Source organism: Macrobrachium nipponense, chromosome 32 (genome assembly GCF_015104395.2).
Source record: "Macrobrachium nipponense isolate FS-2020 chromosome 32, ASM1510439v2, whole genome shotgun sequence".
NCBI classification, from domain to species: Eukaryota; Metazoa; Arthropoda; class Malacostraca; order Decapoda; family Palaemonidae; genus Macrobrachium; species Macrobrachium nipponense.
The window spans coordinates 25768074-25789724 of NC_061094.1; the positions used below are offsets into that span (position 1 = coordinate 25768074).

The 21651-nt window shown below is 38.6% G+C and overlaps 1 protein-coding gene across 3 annotated transcripts in view; it reads left to right on the forward strand.

Moving 5' to 3' along the window:
- Positions 1-21651, forward strand: part of LOC135207284 (GDP-D-glucose phosphorylase 1-like) — a 133432-nt gene that overhangs the window by 41549 nt on the left and 70232 nt on the right. For all 3 annotated transcript variants that reach the window (XM_064238952.1, XM_064238953.1, XM_064238951.1), the window contains exons 3-5: positions 516-662; positions 925-1106; positions 4056-4158. In XM_064238952.1, the coding sequence (XP_064095022.1) occupies positions 516-662; positions 925-1106; positions 4056-4158 (432 nt within the window). The remainder of the gene's footprint in view (positions 1-515; positions 663-924; positions 1107-4055; positions 4159-21651) is intronic.

The window sequence follows — 21651 nt, forward strand, 5'->3', positions numbered from 1 at the left end:
TCCAATGGCCAGGCTTTTGTGTCTCTTATGGACTTTCCAAGTTCCTTTCAGAATGTCAGATATTGTTTTAGCCAAGCTGTTAATAGTGCTGCAGCCTCTTAAAAAGTATGAAAGCTGAATGATGTATAGTGCCTGAGGTTCTAGTTAGTACTTTATTGTGAGATCACTATTCTTCTCTGTCAGAAAAAAAGACTGTTTAGTCTGGGAACATCTGAAGTCCACGACTTTAGACATTTATAATATTCGTATGATTATGATTCAACATAGCTGTGATTTTTATATATTGATGCCATTTCAAGAATGTCATTGTCATATCTTTATATTAATAAACTTATGATGCAGAAATAATTTGTATCTTTGATATAATACAGAAATAATTTGCATCTTTGAATTATATAATTGAAAATAATTTTTCTTTAATGCTTTAAGTTTACATTAATGTGTTCCATGTGTTAGATACTTCCTGCACTACATTTTGTGAGTGACTGTTTTATGTGAGCTTTATTTAATTGCAGCTAAATGCAAATCGTTCAAAATTAAGGAGACGGCCAGAAGACTTTCGCAAAATTCAAGAGCCTTGTGACCCAAAGAGATTTAATTTTACCAAAATAAAGCCACAGGAAGTTTTAGTGGAGATGCAGTACTGTGAGACATGCATCAAGGTAAGATGCTGAATCTTAGGATTGTAGCACTTTGCCTCATGTAACATTGGAAATTTGTACCTGAATATATTTCTCTGTTATAATAGAAAATGATAACTCAATATACATTGTGTGTGTGTGACCAAAGATTCATGCATTCATTCATAGATTTAGCTCCATTGTTAGATATAGATTTAGTAAATGGTTGCAAGCTTTTTAATTTATCTGATATACGTAGCTGATTTACACTTGCATACATATTATTATTTTACTTTTTTAACAGGATCTTCAGTCAGAAAAGTGTGAACATGAAAACTGTTTACATGGGAGCTTGATTATCAATGCAGCTCCGATTTGTTTCAGCCATAGCTTGATAGTACCTTATCTTGATCAGCTTCGGCCTCAGGTTACAGAGGAGGAAGGGTTGACATTAGCTCTGCATACTGTTCTTTTGGCTCAGTCCTCGTAAGTAATTTAATGTTGTTCAGATACAGAACTAACCTTTAGGTCTTTTCATATGTATGGGGAAAATCCCTCTAGTGGTAGTTGGATCCGGTTAAAAATAAAAAAAAGGTTGCAAGTAGTAATTTAAATTTTTGGCAGGTGTTATTGTTAATTGTTTATAGTAAAAATAATTGTTGAGTATTTTGTTGTATTCATTAGTTAATGTGTAAGTGAGATCAGTGTTTGATAAGGAATATTTAGGAGAATGACTTACAAAACTACTGTACTATAGTTAAGTAGATATGTTTGTAAAATAAAGCTAATTCAGTAACTTCAAAGCATAATGAAATATACGAAATATTGTTCATATGTGAACAAACCTTTGGTCTTAACAACAGGATAATTTCTAGCGCTTAGCTGGATCCGGTTAAAAAGCAGATGAAAGCAAGGAATCTTGTGATATCTGGCAACACATGCGTAGATCAGGTGAAGAGTGGTCATATTTTCATCTTGTATGTATCCATATTTAGTACTTTAATAACAGTACGTACTGTAGTTAATTTCTATTATTAGGAGTTAGATAATTTATTGCTTTTTCAAACCGCATGTCAGTCACCCCATCTTGGATTGTTACAAAGCTGATTTTTTTTAATTTATAGCAATGAAGTAGAGAAAAATATCAAGTTCATAATTTTCTGGTAACTTTCATATTTAAATAGTAAACATGATCAACCTAAGTTCTTTTATATAAACCACATATAACTTTAACTATTACTTTCTTATCATTCTTTCTTCTTATACTTTCATTGTAATGATATTTAAAATTCTAGACAGTGCCTTTTTACCCCTAGATATATATTTTTTTGCCTTTTATTTTTCATCCATACTGTTTGTTCCCTTCTTAGATATCTGTTGTAGGTGGATACCATTTACATTATACTGTACTATGCATCACTCACTGTTGATTATACTAAATGTTCTTTTTATTGTCTCAGCTGCATCTCTTTCTGCCTTTACAGTTCATCTCTTCCCTTTGTTCTCTTCCTATTTAAGTAGTGTTCAACTTTTTCTTTACCTTTCTCTAATTTTCACATCACATTCAAGACCAAATGCTTTGGACAAACTGTGTGCCAGTTTATGAAGATGACTTGATGGTCTTATTAAACTTACCATACTTATACTGAAATTGTAAGTGACTGCCAGTATACTAAAATTGTAGGAGACTGCATATATTTAAAGTTTTTAAAGCATTCAGACCAGCAATTGTGAATTGTGTTACAGTACCCATAGCATCTGGCAAATCCTGTGAAAGACTTGGACTTATGAAAGAGCAAAGTTTAATGCAATTAAAACCCTGTCTTCACTTCATATGGTATTTGAAAATTAGTGTTCTCTGAGCTCGGGCTTTTGAAAATTTGATGGTTCCAGATTAGAGCATTCTGTACCACTGTCTTGGATGAATCAAGAATAAGTTTAATTTCCCATAAGTACTTCCAACAAGAAAGATTCATCAAATATGTGAGATTTATCTTTAATTCTGTATGGGTAGTTTATTCTTAAATGGAGTAGTTTTGGGGCTTGAATCTGAGCCCTCCCCAAACTCTTAAGTATGAGTGTTAGTTAATCTAGAACACTTGCATTTGCATTATGATTTACATATACAGACTGTTTCTCAAAAAGCTGGTACCTTGCAGAAATATTTTCAAATGGTTTTTTAATGGAGCTATCATATCAAAGTGTATTAACTCTTTTCTTCTTCTTTATTTGGAGTACTGTTTCAGTGCGGTCTTCAGGTACCAAATTTCCTCTCAAACTCTTGGGTAGATGACATGCCAAATTTCTTCTCAAAATCATGGGTAGAGTTATGTCATCTGTCAAGTTTACTTTGCCAACTCTTAATGTTGACGTAGTGAAGACAAAGAGTGAGTTCAATATGTTTAGAGCATAAAATATACTACAGTGCAACGATAAACATGCATTCTTCTTTACTTAAAGTTTTTTTTTTGCCACTGGTAGGCTGCTGATACAAAGTCTATCTTTTTCTAATATCAGGTTTAATACTACTTTGATACAAGTTTTGTTTTGGCTGCAGCTAAATTGTGGAATAGTTTACATAGTGCAATTGTGGAGTCATCCAGTCTCCAAATGTGTAAGAGAACAGCAAATTTATTCTTGCTTTTTGCCGATATTTCTTGAATTCAGGTGTATCATTTTTAGTTTCCATTTCATCAAGTTTAATTATTTATGTCTCTTAGTAGGCTGATTTTCTCTTGGAGCCCTCCGGGGTTTGTAGTCTTTTGACTCTGTCCTTTAGGGTTTTAAGCTGAAAATTTAAGAGAGAAGCAAATTACATAAGGTCATTCATTTGATTACATTAATTAAGTAACTTGTCTCTTTTGACATGGTAATGATGCTTTTTTATGTGTACAATTCTACATAAATAAGTGATAATCAGAATGGGATAATATCTGAAAGCTGATGATAATCAGGTTTTTTTATTAGCCAGTTGACTTTACCTTATAATTCCTTGACTAAAAGTCTAATCCACCACATAAATTGTGGAAAATCTGTTGGATGGTAATGAAGGGAGGAAAACCAGATAATCTTTGACAATTATGTATCCATGAAAAGCTAACCGAAAGTAACTTGTTAGGTATGAGTGAATTAGTAACTCCCCATTCTGTGATACATGCTATGCAACAGATAATCCAGTTTTGGATAATTTATTTCACTGCTCATTGCAGATAATGTTTAGTACAGAATAACATTGTTTTATGTATCACTCAGAGAAGTTTTCTTTTACAGATTTCGAATTTATTTATCAAAACACTTTTAAATAGATGATGTATGTTTATATGTGATAATCATCAAAGATTCTATATAGTGTAGTTTTGTTAGTCATTCAGTACAAGTGTAAATATACTTATATATTTATTTAGCAGCTCCTAGTGATATTTTATTAATTTACAGAGACTTTCGTGTTGGTTTCAATTCTTTAACGGCATATGCATCTGTTAATCACCTTCACTTCCACATGTATTATTTGCCTCATCATCTCTATTTGGAAACTGCTGTGAGTATATATGGAACAGTCTGATTTTTAATGCCTGTAAATAAAAACAAAATTGTGTATAGGAAAAGTCCAGTACTAGTCTTTCATACTATTTATAAAAGTCACAAATTCACATTCCATGTTAAGGCTTATGATCTGGTACATTTTCAAGTGTGTCATATTTCAAAATCTAATAACTTCTTAAAGGCACCTCAGTGGCATGGTTGGTTTGGTCTTGGCCTGCCACCTCAGTGGCCGCAAGTTTAGTTCTTGGGCATTCCATTGAGGAGTCAGAGATGTGTATTTTTGGTGATAGAAGTTCACTCTCAACGTGGTTCAGAAGTCACATAAAGCCATTGGTCCCATTGCTGAATAACCTGGTTCCATGCAATGTAAAAACACCATACAAGCAAAACAAACAAAAATAACTTCTTAAGTACTAATACTTACAAAAACTGTGCTTCCCATATTATTCTATATAGAACATCTAAACAGATTCAGTAAAAATAAAATATTTTTTTACATATGTACTGTAGTATAAAAATGTGAGAAGGAATGGGTTAAGAGCTATAACATCTAAAAGATGAAAAAGTGGATGAGTTGACGCATTTTTTGCTGACTATTTATTTTCTCTTATTGATTATGAGTTGGTTGCATTAAGATTCCTCCAGAAAAAGTACCTGTATTGGATGAACTACCATTAAGGTGTCCTATATATAGATATGTGTCAAGAAGAGTATAGAGCTATCTCCAGTATGCTGAATGAAATGTTAAGAGAAAGGTGTAACAGAAAATTCCTTGTATTTGTCTCCCATTGTATTGTTATTTAATTAGGCAATAGACACATTGTGTCTCTGCATCCAAGATGCTGCAGTCTCAAAGACCCCAGTTTTGACCAGCATAATATATTTGCACCATTTTCATGAGTTAATGACTTTTTATTTGGAGAGCAGTACACATTCAATTGACTGCATTTTGTAGGCATTTCAATTCATTAATTGTAATGGACCTTCATTTATTTGAAAAGAACTGTGCTTTATTTCAAATTAAGTGATTTTACTACTTGGTAAGATTCTCAATATTTAATAAGCTTTCAGCGAAGTTGACATACTAACAATGTGGAAAACAAATAGATTGACAAATAATGTTCGTAATAAACTTCCCAGCTGTGTTTCATCAAAAGTCATCTATGACACCTTTGTCTGTGTGTGTAAATGAATGGTGTCAGATTTAAATATTTTTATTGAAATGGGTGTATGCTTATGAAGCAGTTTATTGCTCAATCACGTGTCAAGATTTCACATTTGTAAAACCCATTTTTATTGTAGTGTCTTACCGAACAATTATACAGCCGTGATTTCCACGAGCGGCAGGATACTAAATTCAAATTTAGCGTGTAGGCGTCGCCAACACTGGTGGTGATGACGTCATCTCCCTCCACTCGCGGGAGAACCAGGTACAACTGCCCAGGTGAATCCAATTCTTTTCCTGCCGGCGTCCGGTGAACATCGGTGGTCGGTGCGGTTGGATGACTTTGCTTCGCTTTTTTCTTGTTGATTTGATCTTTGGAATTGGTGAAGTACTCTTTTTTGGCGTTGTTGTTATTTTGCTTATTATTTAGGCGTTGCCATGTCGGATTCTAGTCCGTCGGGAGTTAGGTTTTGCATCTCAGGATGTAAAACTAGATTATCCAAGTTAGAGTATGATTCTCACACTAAATGTGTTAAGTGTAGGGGACAGGTTTGTTCAGCAGATCGAACATGTAACGAGTGTAGTGATTGGACTGATTCTCAATGGAAGTTTTTTAGTTCATACTCGGAGAAATTAGCTAAAGACAGAATTAGAAAAGCAGCGCTTAGGGAAAGTAGACTTAGCTCTGCTTCGTCTTGCGATGCATCTGTTCCTTCTGTTTCTCCTCAAATTGTTATGTCTCCTTTAACTACACCTCCTATTCCTCCTACTAATCCCACTTCTCCGGCTTCCCGTGTAGTTTCTTCCGACACCATTGCCAGTCTGGAATCGAGGTTAGATCAGAAATTTTCGGTACTAGCGAATACGGTTTTGCAACTTGGTAATTCAGTTAAGACGTTTTTGGAGAAAGCGGCTTCAGGTAAGAGTGTAGTTGAGGGTGCGTCTGTCTGTCCTGACACGTCTCCTAGACAAAGGTCACTGTCCAGCTCCCCCGCACCGGGGAGAAGACATACCGGAAGTCCAAGGGAGTCGATCGGGATTTGCCCACAGACAGGCGCCTCTCTTGTTGAGCCTGTTGCGCCTCAACAGGGCTCGGTTAAGCGTTGGAAAGGTGTTGCGGTCAGACGCCTTTCGAATGATTCAAGCGATTTGTCTCCGGTCGCGCGGCGCTCTTGGCGAGATTCGCCCGTTTCGCGTCCCTTAAAGAGGCGTTCAGGCGCCGATTCTTCGCCTCCTCCAGTCAAGCGGTATAAGGAGCCTGAGAGTAGGGTTGCGCCTCGGCCGTTAGCGGCTCGTTCGTCGCCTCAATCTGTGCCTTTTTCGGCTCCATCTACTAGTAGAGATTGTGGTTTTAGCGCTGTAGCTAGCAGTTCTAAGGGTGTTTCTTTAGGCGCTTTCTCGTCTGTTACGCCTGATACGCCTGTTTCGCCTCGAATTTCGGCGCTCCGAGCGAGGCGCAAGTATGTTTTTTTTTCCGCCTCCTGCTGAACATTTAGGCTCTTCCAAGCCTACGTTAACTGTTTTTGATTCGTCTCTGGCGCCTTTGCGCAAGCAGTTAGAGATGTTAACCAACTGGATGAATGAGTCCAAGGGTGGTTCGAAACCTTCAGATCCGGTTGTAGTTCCGTCTACTTCTTCGGCGGTATCAGAGAATGAAGAAGAAGTAGAGGAGGAGGATTCACATCACCTCTCGTGTTATTCACGTCTCCTTTGATTTCTTCTGGTATCTTATCCAGATTATTTTGAGAAAGCGGCTCCGCGCTCCCCAACTTCGACTTTTTTGATGAGGAGGAAAACTTCAGACCCTCTCCTTCCAAAACTTGTTCTATCTAAAGCGGTTAGACATTCGTTGAAAGAGACGGAGAAATGGATGTCTATGAAAAGAGACTTAGGGAAGGCTCTTTTTGCTTACCCTCCCTCTAAGTTGCTTCGTAAGAGGTATAGGTTTTATGTAACTGGGGGAAGCTCCTTCTCTGGGAGTTTCTGCCTCCTCCCAGGGAGACTTCTCCAGTTTAATCGACTCCTCTAGAAGATCTGCTTTCGCCGCAGCGAAAGTTTTCTTTACAGCGCCTGAGTTGGACCACGTTGTAAAGAATCAATTTAAACTTTTGGAAGTCTTTAGCTTCCTTGATTGGACTATTGGCGCTTTAGCGGCCAAGATCGAAGACTGTCCTTCTCTTTCTCAGGAGTTAGCCGAGGATTGGATTGGTGTTCTGTCCTGTGCGGACAAATCCATTAGGGATGGATGTGATGAGTTAGCTTCGCTCATCGCCTTTGGTACCCTTAAGAAAAGGCAACTTTGGTGCTCCTTTGCTTCTAAAAGGGTTACTTCCCAACAGAAGTCTGCTCTCTTGTTTGCTCCTTTTGTGAAAGATAACCTATTTCCAGACGATGTAGTGTTGTCAATTTCGTCTGCGCTAGATAAGAAATCTACTTCGGATTTACTGGCACAGTCTACTAAGAGACCTAAAGCTCCTTTGGAGACTGTTCCTTCGGTTTCTCCTCTGGCCCAAGCGCCTTTTCGAGGGAGAAAACCCAAGCGCTTCTTTCGGCCGAAGTCGAATTTGCGACCTCAGTCTAAGGCCTCGGCCAAGGTTAACAAACCTTCCAAATGAAAGCTCGGTTCTTCATGCACCAGTGGGAGCCAGGCTGGCTCTGTTTTGGGAGGAATGGGAAAACAGAGGAGCAGAAGCCTGGGTAGTGCAAATACTCAAGTTCGGCTATCGTATTCCTCTCGTTTCACCTCCCTCGGTCTCACCTGTGCCAATTCCATTCCAGGCATACTCTCCGGGCTCAGACAAATTTCTGGCGCTAGCCACAGAAGTGGAAGCGCTTGTTCTCAAAGAAGCGATAGAACAGATAGAAGGGGATTTTCCTCCAGGCTTTTACAATCGCCTTTTTGTAGTTTCCAAGTCATCAGGGGGCTGGAGGCCGGTTTTGGATGTGAGCGCCCTGAACTTGCATGTCCAGAAAACCAAATTTCATATGGAGACCACTCGGTCGGTCGGTTCTGGAGTCCATCAGACAGGGGGATTGGATGGTCTCTCGGACATGCAAGACGCTTATTTTCATATTCCGATACATCGCAAATCTCGGAAGTACCTGAGGTTCATGTTCGAAGGCAAGGTGTTTCAGTTTCGGGCGCTTTGCTTCGGACTAGCGACCGCTCCTCAAGTTTTCACCAGGGTTCTATCCCCGATAGCAAGCTGGCTGCACATATTAGGAGTAAGAATCTCCCTCTATCTGGACGATTGGCTTCTCCGGTCGGAATCAGAGAGTCGGTGCATGAAGGACCTTGGAACAACTCTGGATCTTGCCAGAAAGTTAGGAATTCTGGTCAACAAACAGAAGTCCCAGTTGGTTCCATCTCAGAGCATCCTTTATTTGGGGATGATTCTGAATGCTCAAGTTTTTCGGGCTTTTCTGTCCCCGAAGAGGGTTCAAGGCTGTCTGGAGACAGTTCAGGAGTTCTTGGACAAAAAGGTAAGTTCTGCCAATCAGTGGATGAGGCTCCTGGGCAAATTGACGTCAGTGGAGAAATTTGTGACGTTGGGAAGACTGCACATGAGACCTCTGCAGTTTTTCCTGAGAGCCTCTTGGTGCAGGAAGACACAACCAGACTCGATTACCTTTCCTGTCACAGATCAAATAAAAGAGGACCTAAGGTGGTGGCTCTCTCGAGCAAGGTTGGAAGAAGGGTTAGATTTACGACCCATCCTCCCGAACCTACAGTTCTTTTCCGACGCATCGGACACAGGTTGGGGATCCCTGCTGGGAAATCAACGAACTTCAGGAGCTTGGTCGGAGAAGAAGAAGTTCCACATAAATGTAAAGGAACTTTTAGCAATTTTCCTGGGGCTCAGACAGTTTCGGAGCTTAGTAGAAGGTCGGGTAGTGGCAGTGCATTCCGACAACTCCACGGCTCTCTCGTACGTGCGGAAACAGGGGGGACTCAGTCTTTCTCTCTATACGAAGTAGCCAAGGATCTCCTCCTGTGGTCAAAAGAAGCGAAGGTTCAGCTAGTCACGAGATTTGTTCGGGGAAAGATGAACGTCCTGGCGGACGAGTTAAGTCGTCAACAGCAAGTGTTACCTCTGGAGTGGACTTTGGACAACAAGATTTGTCAGAAACTTTGGCGCCTTTGGGGACGACCGTCAATAGACCTGTTCGCGACATCAAGGAACAACCGTCTTCCTCTCTTTTGTTCTCCAGTCCCAGATCCTCTAGCTTGGTAGGTGGACGCAATGCTGTTGGATTGGTCGGGTCTGGAAGCTTATGCATTCCCTCCGTTCGGTCTAATAAGAGAGGTGCTGAACAAGTTCATGTCGCACAGCAATGTAACACTAACGTTAATCGCTCCCTTTTGGCCCAGGAAAGAGTGGTTCCCGGACCTTCTCCAGTTGTTAGTAGACTTCCCCAGACTTCTTCCTCCAGAGAAGTGGCTTCTCAAACAACCTCACTTCAAGAGGTTCCACCAAAACTTGTCCGCTCTAGCTCTGACAGGGTTCAGACTGTCCGGAATCTTGTCAGAGCGAAAGGGTTTTCAAGAAGAGCTGCAGAAGCTATCGCTCGTTGTAGGAGAGAGTCTTCTAACAAACTCTATCAAGGGAAGTGGAGATCTTCAGAGAGTGGTGTAGAAGTGCTAAAGTCTCTACTCTGCGACCTCTTTAACAGAAATAGCAGATTTTCTTCTATTTCTTAGGAACTCTAAGAAACTGGCTCCTTCGACGATCAGAGGATATAGAGCCATGCTCTCTTCGGTTTTTCGACATCGAGGTTTGGATATTTCCTCCAATTCAGATCTGTCGGACCTCATTAGGTCTTTCGAAACCACTAAGCTCCCGCAGGATACAGTGGCTTGGATCTTAGATGTGGTGCTTAAGTTCCTAATGGGGCCACCGTTTGAGCCTTTGAAGTCGGCTTCACTCAGGAACTTGACTAAGAAGGCACTTTTTCTTATTGCACTAGCTTCTGCTAAGCGTGTCAGCGAATTGCACGCTATAGACAAAAGAGTCGGTTTCCCTCAAGGCAATGCTGTATTTTCGGTATCTTTGACCTTTCTAGCCAAAAATGAGAATCCTTCTAATCCTTGGCCGAGGAGTTTTGTGGTAAGGAACTTATCTGATTTGGTTGGACATGAGGAGGAAGAAAGGGCTCTTATGTCCAGTCAGGGCTATTAAGCAGTATCTGTTTGCCACTAAGGGTATTAGAGGACAATCTTCTAAGCTCTGGACCTCGGTTCAAAATCTCTCTCGTCCTCTTTCTAAGAATGCTATATCGTTCTTTATTAGAGAGCTTATCAGGGAAGCTCACTCGCAGTCCGAGAACGACAATCTTTCCGTTGTGAGAGTTAAAGCTCACGAGGTTAGAGCAGTGGCAACTTCTTTAGCATTCAGAAAGAATTTATCTTTAGCTTCGATTCTTCAGAGCACGTTCTGGAGATCGAATTCGGTTTTTGCGAGTCATTATCTCAAAGAGATAGAAACGGTTTTCGAGAATTGTAAAACGTTAGGTCCGGTGGCGGTTTCTGGCATGGTGTTGGGAGAAACGGCACAGGGGTCGTCACCTCTATGCTAACTTTTCACCTTGAATAGGTTGTCGAGTTCAAGGGAAGCTGGGGGTACTGAGTACCTGGGATACTCACCAGTCTGTTAGGTCAGATTTTACAATGGTTGGGTATATATGTTTTTAAATCTGGTGTTGATGACAAATGTTTTGTATGATTGAATTTCTGGTCTTAGCCCAGGGCAAGGGCAATCTTTGTTGTTACTATCCTCCGTCAGTCAGCCTTGACTCGCTTGAACTACGGAAGGATTCCACTCCTGTAGAGGCTAACTTTGGTCAAATTCCAATTCCTCTACAATAGTAAGAAGAGCACCGACCAGAGGCAGTAACAGTCTGCTGTAGCTCTCTTACAAGGTAAGGTACAACAGACACCTTGAGTGTTTACTGGTATTGTAATAAATGTAACCATTTAGAAATACTAGTGGTCCACTGAATCCCACCTTCCCATAAATGTGTAATCAGCTGTACAGTGGGGCATCGCTTATTCACGGATCAGTATTCACGGAGCCAGTTAATCACAGGTTTTTTCTTGGACCGTTTCTCATGTTACATCACTGGTATGAATCGCTGCATCACGGGTTTGTTGTGTTGCGTATGCGATGTTTTTCGGTAGGCTAACCCTCGGCCGTGGTCCGATAACTACCAACATTCATTTAAAGACTCATATAATGATATTAACTGACAATAAAGGTAATAAAACCATTCTCACCTAATATATTATTGTCCTATCTTCGAAATAAATAGCTTATTCAAGGTTTATGTACGACGTTCATTGGTAGGCTAAGCGTAGTTGCAGTGCGATAACCACCAACGTACACAAACATTCACATTATGATATTAACTGAAAATAAAGGTAATAAAACCATTCTTACCATATATACTATAGTCATATCTTCATAATAAATAGCCTATTCAAAGAATAATTCCACATCATTGCACTCAACTTATCGTCGGAGTGGCCAGCCACAAAATGTAAGCATATACCTTTACGTACGAAAATGGTTTATGTATACGGTTGCGTTCAAAGCGACATTTTTTGTTTGATAAACTTTTAGAAATTTTAATAGTAGTGGTAGTGTAATTACAGTAGTAATAACATTAAGGCTAAAATTAATTCGAACTTCATTATTATTTTGGCAGTATTCGTATATAACTTCTCTGAACAATGAAGTCATACAAACGCTATTTGTCATAGATTATCGTAAGTATTGCTGTTTGTTATTGGCGACGAAGCGTAAACGAAATACATAAAAGCATTTTTTTACCTATATTATCGTCATATCTTCATAATAAAAAGGCTATTCGTGGAGTAATTCCATATCAGTGAAATCAATTTGATCTATGCGAGGCCAGCCAGCTGACAAAATGTACGTACGTTTATGAAAATCAAATTATGGTAGCGTTCACAGCAAGATTATCTTTTGAAGTTTTTATAGTACTATTCATGCTACGTAGTAATAATGTTTGGAATATACGTAACATTAATTTTCAATACAAAATATCATCGTTATTTTGGTAGTGAATAATAGTTTAGAATTATCATACATACACTGCATTGTTATGGGTTTGTGGCAGTGATAAAAACAACCAAAAATAAAAACATTCTGCCTTTAAGTCTTCATATCTTCATAATAAAAAGGCTATCGTGGAGTAATTCCATATCAGTGAATCAATTTTATCTATGCGAGGCCAGCCAGGCTGGACACAAAATGTAAGTACGTATATGAAAATCAAATTATGGTAGCGTTCACAGCAAGATTATCTTTTGAAATATTTATAGTACTATTCATGCTACATAGTAATAATGTTTGGAATATATGTAACATTAATTTTCAATACAAAATATCATCGTTATTTTGGTAGTGAATAATAGTTTAGAATTATCATACATACACTGCATTGTTATGGGTTTGTGGCAGTGATAAAACAACCAAAATAAACGTTCTCCTTTTAAGTCAACGCGTTTTAGGAAAAACATGACATAGAATCGACTTTGCGACTTCGTTCACTTTGATATTTTTAACGATACAATAACTATCATTTGTACTACTACAACCATCTTCACATAAGTAATTTTCGTAAGATATGTGTTGACAAAAGCTAGCTTATACATAAAAGGCTTTTATAATTTAAGTCACCATATACATATGTACCCAAACTCATTGTGGGGAAATTTACTACTGTTTCCTCGGATATTGAAATACTTTAGCATCATTCAAACACTTTAATAATATAATGCATAAATACTAGGCTATACATATTTACATCGTATACAAATACTACATACAGTTATATACACATACTTTTATATACAAAGTTAACAGTTATATACACATACTTTTATATACAAAATTAATCATATGAGTAGTGATCAGACGACAGCTGTGCACTGGACTACGTACGTACTACTTGGAAGATAAAACAAACAAAAATTTTGTTGTTGTTAGTCGCCGGGATAGATTAACATTTTTCCAGAGATTAAAGAGCTGAATTTTGTTTTGTACCCATATAAACGAGTTAATTATGTGGCATCCAAAAGCCCTGATTCTTTTACTCTTATGGGAAAGACACCTAAAGGTCAGATGAAGGTTTTTACGTGGAATATACTATTAACGTGTTGTGACTAAGGGAAGAGATGTTTCGCTGCATACTGTTGGTAGCATTATCGTTATTATATTACTGGATTGCACTGCAAAATCGTCGCCATCTTTTATCAACATAGATTGTTGGTGAGTACCCATATGATTTACATAATTTTGATAGTTCTCTTACCACTCATCCTCTCTTTCCTTGTAAAAAAAAAGAGGCCCACCATGCGTATGTAGGCTTCTAGCTGTAATCCCTAGGCTAGTAGGCTACATATGTACAGTAGTACATATACTACATTTATTTTTTAAGGCTAATTTTGTACAATAACTAACTTTAAACAAAACTGTCTTGAATTTAGTTTTCCAGGTGATAGTTATTGAAAACATACTTTAAGTGTTTGAACTAAAGTAGGCAGTTATAAACATTGGAATAGTGGTCTTGGGTGGGTTAACTATTAAAGTAGGCAGTTTTAAGCAATTTTTGAGGGGGGTATCAGGATAACACGGGTATTTACTTATCACAGGGGGGTTCTGGGCCCTATCCCCCGTGGATAACGAGGCCCCACTGTATAATTGTTCGGTAAGACACTACAATAAAAATGAAATTTTCATTATTAAAATGAAGTTTTATTGTATACTTACCGAACAATTATGATTATACCCACCCTCCTCCCCTTAGGTGGACGGACGGGCAGAAAGAATTGGATTCACCTGGGCAGTTGTACCTGGTTCTCCCGCGAGTGGAGGGAGATGACGTCATCACCACCAGTGTTGGCGACGCCTACGCGCTAAATTTGAATTTAGTATCCTGCCGCTCGTGGAAATCACGGCTGTATAATTGTTCGGTAAGTATACAATAAAACTTCATTTTAATAATGAAAATTTCATTTCTTATGGTTTTTCTTTGTGGGCAATAGATTTCTTTCCTGTATACATTTATTAATATATTAAACATTTGAAACCCAGTATTTGTGGGGAATGCATACCACAACCCCCTACGAATAGCTAAAATCCACAAATACTTGACTCCCCTTTAAAATTGCTTATAACTGCTTATTTAGATAGTTCAAACAAACAAAAAAAAAACCTCTAAAAATGCTTATACCTGATTATTTTAATAGTATCAAGAAAAAATCCCCCTCAATTTGGGGCCACCATGACGTGGGGAGGAGGCTTTCAAACCTCAGGAATTTCTTCCTAGGTTCAAACTAAGAGTTCCATACAACATTATTTATTTTTGGGTTAATATTTTTTTTAATTTTTTCACTTTCGTCAACATTCACCAAAATTAATAAGTAAGAAAACATATCATAGCTTGGAGTGACTTTAAATCTGAAGCTAAATAGTGAGAACTGTGATAGATCCATCATCTACCCAGCAATGTTCGGACCTGTTTTTTCAGGCGGAACTAATACCGGGAGGGGGGGCCGCTGATTCTAGGAATGGAACTCTCGGCATTCTGTTCGATTTGTTCGAAATAAACAAATATCCCCATAAGAAATAAAGGGAATCAGGATAATTCGTTCCAGCCAACCCAAAAAATCCCCCTTTTCACATTTTTTCTATTATTAATGTGTTCAAAAGTTTAAATTAGGAGTGTAATGTAATGAAACAGTAAGTTATGTAAAGTAAAATTTTCAAAATTTTATTTTTTCTGTATGATTTACGAACTGTTTGGTAAAAATGGTGCCAGCCGGCTGGAGGATGGAGGGAGGAGAGTCAGGAACTCTTTGAGCAAACCAAATTAGTTGCAGTGTGCAAAGGTTGATAACAAAATCGATTTTATTCACACTTTAGATACGAAGATGGTCAAAGGAATCGATAGTCTGTGTGTGTTCCAATTGTGTCAGAGAGAGAGAGAGAGAGAGAGAGAGAGAGAGAGAGAGAGAGAGAGAGAGAGAGAGAGAGAGAGAGAGAGTGAGTAATCAGCATGTTTAAACTTGGATCTTAAGTGCATGAAAGAGATTAATTATGCCACAATACATCATCTTACTGTTGGCAAATGGCAGTCTTTTAAAACAAACATGAGGATTTTGCAAACAAATAAGTAATAAGTCAAGAATGCAAGAAAAGGAAAGAGAGATAAAATAACTTTTCACAAGGAAGCTGCTTAAACAAACAATCGAGGGCATGCAGAAGCTAAAAGCGGTGCCAGTTTGTTTATTAACCCTTTAACGCCGATTGGACATATTAAATGTCGATATAAATTGTCTGTTGGGTGCCGATTGGACGTATATACATCGATATAAAAAAGTTTTTTAAAAATTCGCGGAAAAATAGTTATAGGCCTGCTAGGCAAAAACTTTTGAATCACACGCCTTGCGGGATGCTGGGAGCTCATGGATCAAGGCATTGTTTTGTTTACAATCGTTACCCAGGCACGCAAGCGCGAATTTCTTCTCCTCGCACTAAAAAGCATCAGCGACACATCTCATAAATTATTTTGTCACTTTGACATAATTTTTGCACCATTTCATATTAGCCGTTACATGGAGTATTATATATGAAAATGTGCACAATTTCATTTAGAATACAACTAAAAACAACTCATGGTTGTAGCTTTTATCAGTTTTGAAATATTTTCATATAAATAACGATAAGTGCCAAAATTTCAACCTTTGGTCAACTTTGACCCCACCAAAATGGTCGAAAAACGCAATTGTAAGCTAAAACTCTTATATTCTAGTAATATTCAATCATTTACCTTCATTTTGCAACAAATTGGAAGTCTCTAGCACAATATTTCGATTTATGGTGAATTTATGAAAAAAACTTTTTCCGTACGTCCGCGCGGTAACTCTTCTGAAAAAATCATAAATTTTTTTGTCTGATTGTCGTAATGTTTGCACCATTTTAAATTACCCGTTACACAAAGTTTTATATATGAAAATGTGCGCAATTTCATGTAGAATACAACGAAAAACAACCCATGGTTGTAGCTTTTATCAGTTTTGAAATATTTTCATATAAATAACAATAAATGCCAAAATTTCAACATTTGGTCAACTTTGACTCGACTGAAATGGTCAAAAAATGCAATTGTAAGCTAAAACTCTTACATTCTAGTAATATTCAATCATTTACCTTATTTTTGCAACAAATTGGAAGTCTCTAGCACAATATTTTGATTTATGGTGAATTTATAAAAAAAAACGTTTTATACATTCAACTTACCTGTCAGATATATACATAGCTATTACTCCGTCATCCCCGACAGAAATTCAAATTTCGCGGCACACGCGGCAGGTAGGTCAGGTGATCTACCCCCCCGCCGCTGGGTGGCAGGAATAGGAACCATACCCGTTTTCTAATTCATATTTTTTCTGTCGCTTGGAATATAAACAACGTTTGCAGTTCCTCCTGATGGATTTTCGTGTTTCATCGCCATTGATCGTCTGGGCTAACTTTTGCAGGGAAGTAATGGATCTTTGGTTCGGCATACGCTTTTGTTAACTTTTAGTAATTTTTTTGATAAAATTAACTTCGAAAATTTCGAAGATTAGTGACGTATAACTACCAAAGTTTTCGGTAGACACTCATGCACTTTCACGAAAGTGAATTACTTATACTTTCATGAAAGGGAATTACTTTTATTTATTCATTAATAAAATAAGTGTTAGAGTTTGATTGAGGAAATGTATATCTTTCTTCCAAGTTGGGGAAGTCAGAAAAGTAACTATCCTTTAGAAGCTTTATTAGCTCTTGTGTTAACGAGCAATTATAGTAGTAACAGTACTAGTAGTTGTTGCATCCTCATCACCTTCTTACTCCGCAGTATCTACAATATCATATTTGCAAATTGTAGACTTTGGATATAGTTCAAATGCGAACTCTTAGAACGTAAGAAGTGAATATAGTGTTCCCCATTACAATGGAGGGTGCGTCTGATCGGCTCTGTCTCGCTCTCAGGTCTAGACCTCTTCCAAGCTCACAAGCCCAGAGGAGAAGGAAAGGAATGTCGAAAACCAAAAAAAGTAAGGAGGTTTCAGAGAATCCCCACCGGTCAGGAGTCCCCTCGGCAGGTTTCTGTAGAGCGTCCCAGACTGCACCAGGGATAGCCATTGGAAAGGCATCCTAAAACAGTGTTTCTCCCTTTTTATGCCTACTGTTCCACGATGGATAGGAAAACTTCGAATGAATGAAATTGACGAAGATCCTCGTATAATGCCTTCTGGTAGAATTATTCAAAATGAGAATGACATTAATCGATCCACCATTCGAAATCAGGCGACGATTTAGCGCCTTCTAATATTAGAGATCATTCGATAACATTTGTGATAAAGTCATTGTTCAAACATTTTTTCGCAACTAGACGAGAGCGCTACCAATGGGGGAATGGGGGTATGAAATTGTTATTTCACATAAAATTCCCCATCGGTGCATTTTTAGATATAGATCTATTCTGACGAGAACGATTTAGATTATTTGTCAATCGAATGAAATTATAATGGATCTCGTTGAGTGATAAAGCATATATGTATGACTTTTAAGCTTCTAGCTCCTACCATGCTTAGGACAAATCGCCTTAGGACTACGGTATGGCAAGGCATATACACATACCGAAATTTATGCTATAATGGTCAAGTGAAATCCTTACAAAATTTCCTAAATTAATATGGTTTACCTTAATGTAACAGTATTATAGAGGATTCTATTACGCTAGAGTATGAGTTATATGATGCTATCGTGTCTTCGAGAAGTGATCGGAGAAGCATATCTTTATTGGTGAATTGAGAGTAGGATAGAAACTTTTTATTTTTCGTGTTAGAAGAGGTTTCCATGAATTACCAGTACCATTCTAGGACTTTCCTAGGAAGAAAGTTGTTTAAAAAAAAAAAAAAAAGGATTGTTTAGACGACACCTATTTAGTTTCTAGACTTGTCGAAGTCTCGTTCGCTTAATTATGCTTATATAAAAACTTCCTGAAGTTCGATAATAATTTTATAAGATTCCTTTATTTAATGGAGTAACTGGCAACTCTGGAAAGGGAAGGCCAGACGGCTTTCGAAGACTGCTTTCGCTTTGAGAGTGAGACCAACGCAGTACCATGTTGTTCTCAGTCGTGAGCGGTCGTTTACAGCTCTCTCTCCTGCAGAATGGGATAACTAACCGTATCTCTTCCCTACAATTGTGGTCTTAGCCTCGGATTGAGGGAATACTGAAGCTATCATAAATGAAATATTGTCTGCCTTTTGTTAGGAAGCTTTCAATAAGAAAGATATTACCACCTTTCAATGCTGTTTACCATAGGTAACATGATTAAAGGATTCTAATGCAGCAGAACATTATATTATTTAATGCACTCATACTTACAAAAGCATGGCTTATTAGAGTACATACTTAGTGAGAAGAGAGATGTAATAGAGATTCACTTCAAGACTACGGTATGGTTAAGTCTTTCGAGAAAGGACACAACCGTATTTAGAATAGGATATTGCGCAGAAGTTGTATGAGTCGGATGGGAAACATTCTTTTAGTGGGAAATGGTTTCCCTGAATGGATTATACTACGTATATAAAAGTTTTTCATAATAAGAACTGAATTAACATATGAAAGGATGTCGGGTACCATAAAGACACAGATGTTCTGGCACATAACATAAAGATAATTAGTAGGAGGCGCCAGCCCGGCGCAGAAGCGCCAGCCTGGTGCAATAAGCCAAGAGCACCATCCAAAATATTTCTCGTTCAGGAAAAAAAGGGGGGGGGGATACGGAAAAATTAACCGAGGAAAGAATAATTCCCCTTCCGATATACTCGAATTAGAGGAAAATTGAGAAGAAACATCCAACTATGGAAGTACTGTAGAATTATAGGATTCTTACAGCACCTCTTCTTATTTTGATATCGAGATTTCCTGACCACGGTTGCTAGTAATGGGCCATAAAAGCTCCAGCCAGGCTTTAACCAGGCGATAGGCGCCAGCCAGGCGTGAAGCGCCAACCAGGCGCGGAGCACCAGCCAGGCGCGAGGCACCAGCCAGAAGCGTGACGCCTCCCAGGAACGAGGCGCCAGGCAAGCGCGAGGACGCTGCGAGGCGCGAGACGCCAGCCAGAAGCGTGACGCCTCCCAGGAGCGAGGCGCCAGCCAGAAGCGAGACGCCAACCAGGCGCAAGACATCAGGATCTCCAATTTCTCAGTATTTGGAGATAGTCTTTCCAAGAGTTTCCTCTTTGAGAACTGACACAAGATCAGTTTTTTTTTTCCTGACAGGGACACAAGTTGTTGCACAGGCGGCCGTGGCCCTTGTCAGGATTAATTAATGAAATTGCGGAAGTCTCTAACAAGAACAGACTTCTCATGTCAGGTAATATAGTGGTCGCGTGAGCGACTTCTTTCCTGGCAAGAGGAGTTGTTTTGGGAGAAACTTTCTTTGCCAGATCAACCCTCTACTGACAATTATTCTAGATATCGCACAGGCGAACGTAGTACGTGTCAGGATAAGTGGGTTCTTCTGCTTTATAGACCTTTACATGGTGAAGAGAACCGATATCTTTAGAGGTCTCTCGCTTTCCTCATCCTTATGAGACTAGTGATAGAAAATATATCGGACTCATAAGTTAATCTGGGTGCAGGTTTTAGAAAGACCTTGGCAACCCCTTTTTTATTGCACGTTTTAGGCTAGTCCCTTGAACCATGCAGCTCTTCTTTCTCTCTTTCATTGTTATTAAACAACAGGATGTTATATTATCCTACTCCTATGTAAACATATAACAAGGGAGACCTTGTAATGTTTTGGTAATGGAAAAAGACTCGTAGGAGCTCTCAGTATTGGGTTGAGAGGCTCTTTCAAGTATTTGAACCGTACATTACGGCCTGATGTCCTAGGATAGGAATCTTGAATGATTCTCCATCGATCCTGGATCATTTATTAGGAGAATAGGATAATAATAATTTGTTGTTTTGCAGAATAACGATGATAGAATTTTCCATTCTCTTGTTGGCCAGGCACGAGGACCGGGAAGAAAGAATATAAGAGAGAGGTAGCAATATAACGCCATCTTTTATTTTATAGAAAGGGGAATAAAATTTATTCTCTTTTTCACCTAAAATATAAAACTCTTTACAGAATGTAAGACAAAGGGCGTCAAAGAAAGAGAGGATAATACGTTATGCCTCATTTTAGACTTAGAGAGGTTGGATTCACAGAGGTCACGTTCTTCTCACAGCAGGTTTTGGAAGTCTTTTCCAAGACAGTCTGAATATTCTTTCAGCATCTATTTTAAATGGACCTTAACAACCTCTCCACTCTGAGTCTGTCTGCGTGCAGACTGACCCGACCCAAGTGGACAGAAGGAGAGGATGTTTCAAGGTAAATGACAGTAGTCATGGATAAGATATATAATTACTGCAGATCGTGCTAGAGGGAATGAGGAAACTTGTCCTCTTCCGATACCTCTGTGAACCACATAGCGGTTTTTTCTTCCCTTTCAGAGGGAAGAATCACCTTTGTATATATCTGCTATCAAAGAACGCAGTAAAAGGCTATACTCTGTCTCTATAAAGGGAATTGGAGATAGCAGAGCATTAAGATCTTCGGGATCTTATACAATACTACCTCTATATGACAAGACTAGGAGATCTTATAATTACAATGGGATCCTATTTGGGCCTCAGATTCCGTGTTCTGACAAGATGGAACTGCTCCTCATCAATGTTTCTCTTTGTACTAAATGACCAAAAGGACGAGTGAAATTTTGGGCTTGGAAATCTGGAATCAAAATAAATTCTAGAAAGACTCGGCAAGGGGTTCCTGCCAGCATGGTATGTTTGGCAAAAGAACTAAAACTTTTTATTCCTGGATCAACGCTTTCAGATAAAGGATTCGTTGTCTAGGCAATGTATTTACGTTGTCATCTACAAAAGAAGATAAGGTTTAAACGTTTGCTGACAGAGTCTTTGGAATACGATGAGGGCTCAAAACTACTTCCCAGAAGGTTCGAAGAGATATATTAAAGAGCTAGAAATCAGGAATCCTCCCAATTTCAGCTCAGTCTCTCCTTAGACTTCCAGGCTCTTTCCCTGCCTTCGTGCAAGGATAGGGAAGATTTTGCAACGAGAGAACTCATCAACATGTAGGAAGAGTGCTCGTTAGCAACGGAAGTATCAAGTATGATCCTCCTCGGAGGAAGACTGGTCTCTCGGACTATTAGATTTCCTATCTTCTACTG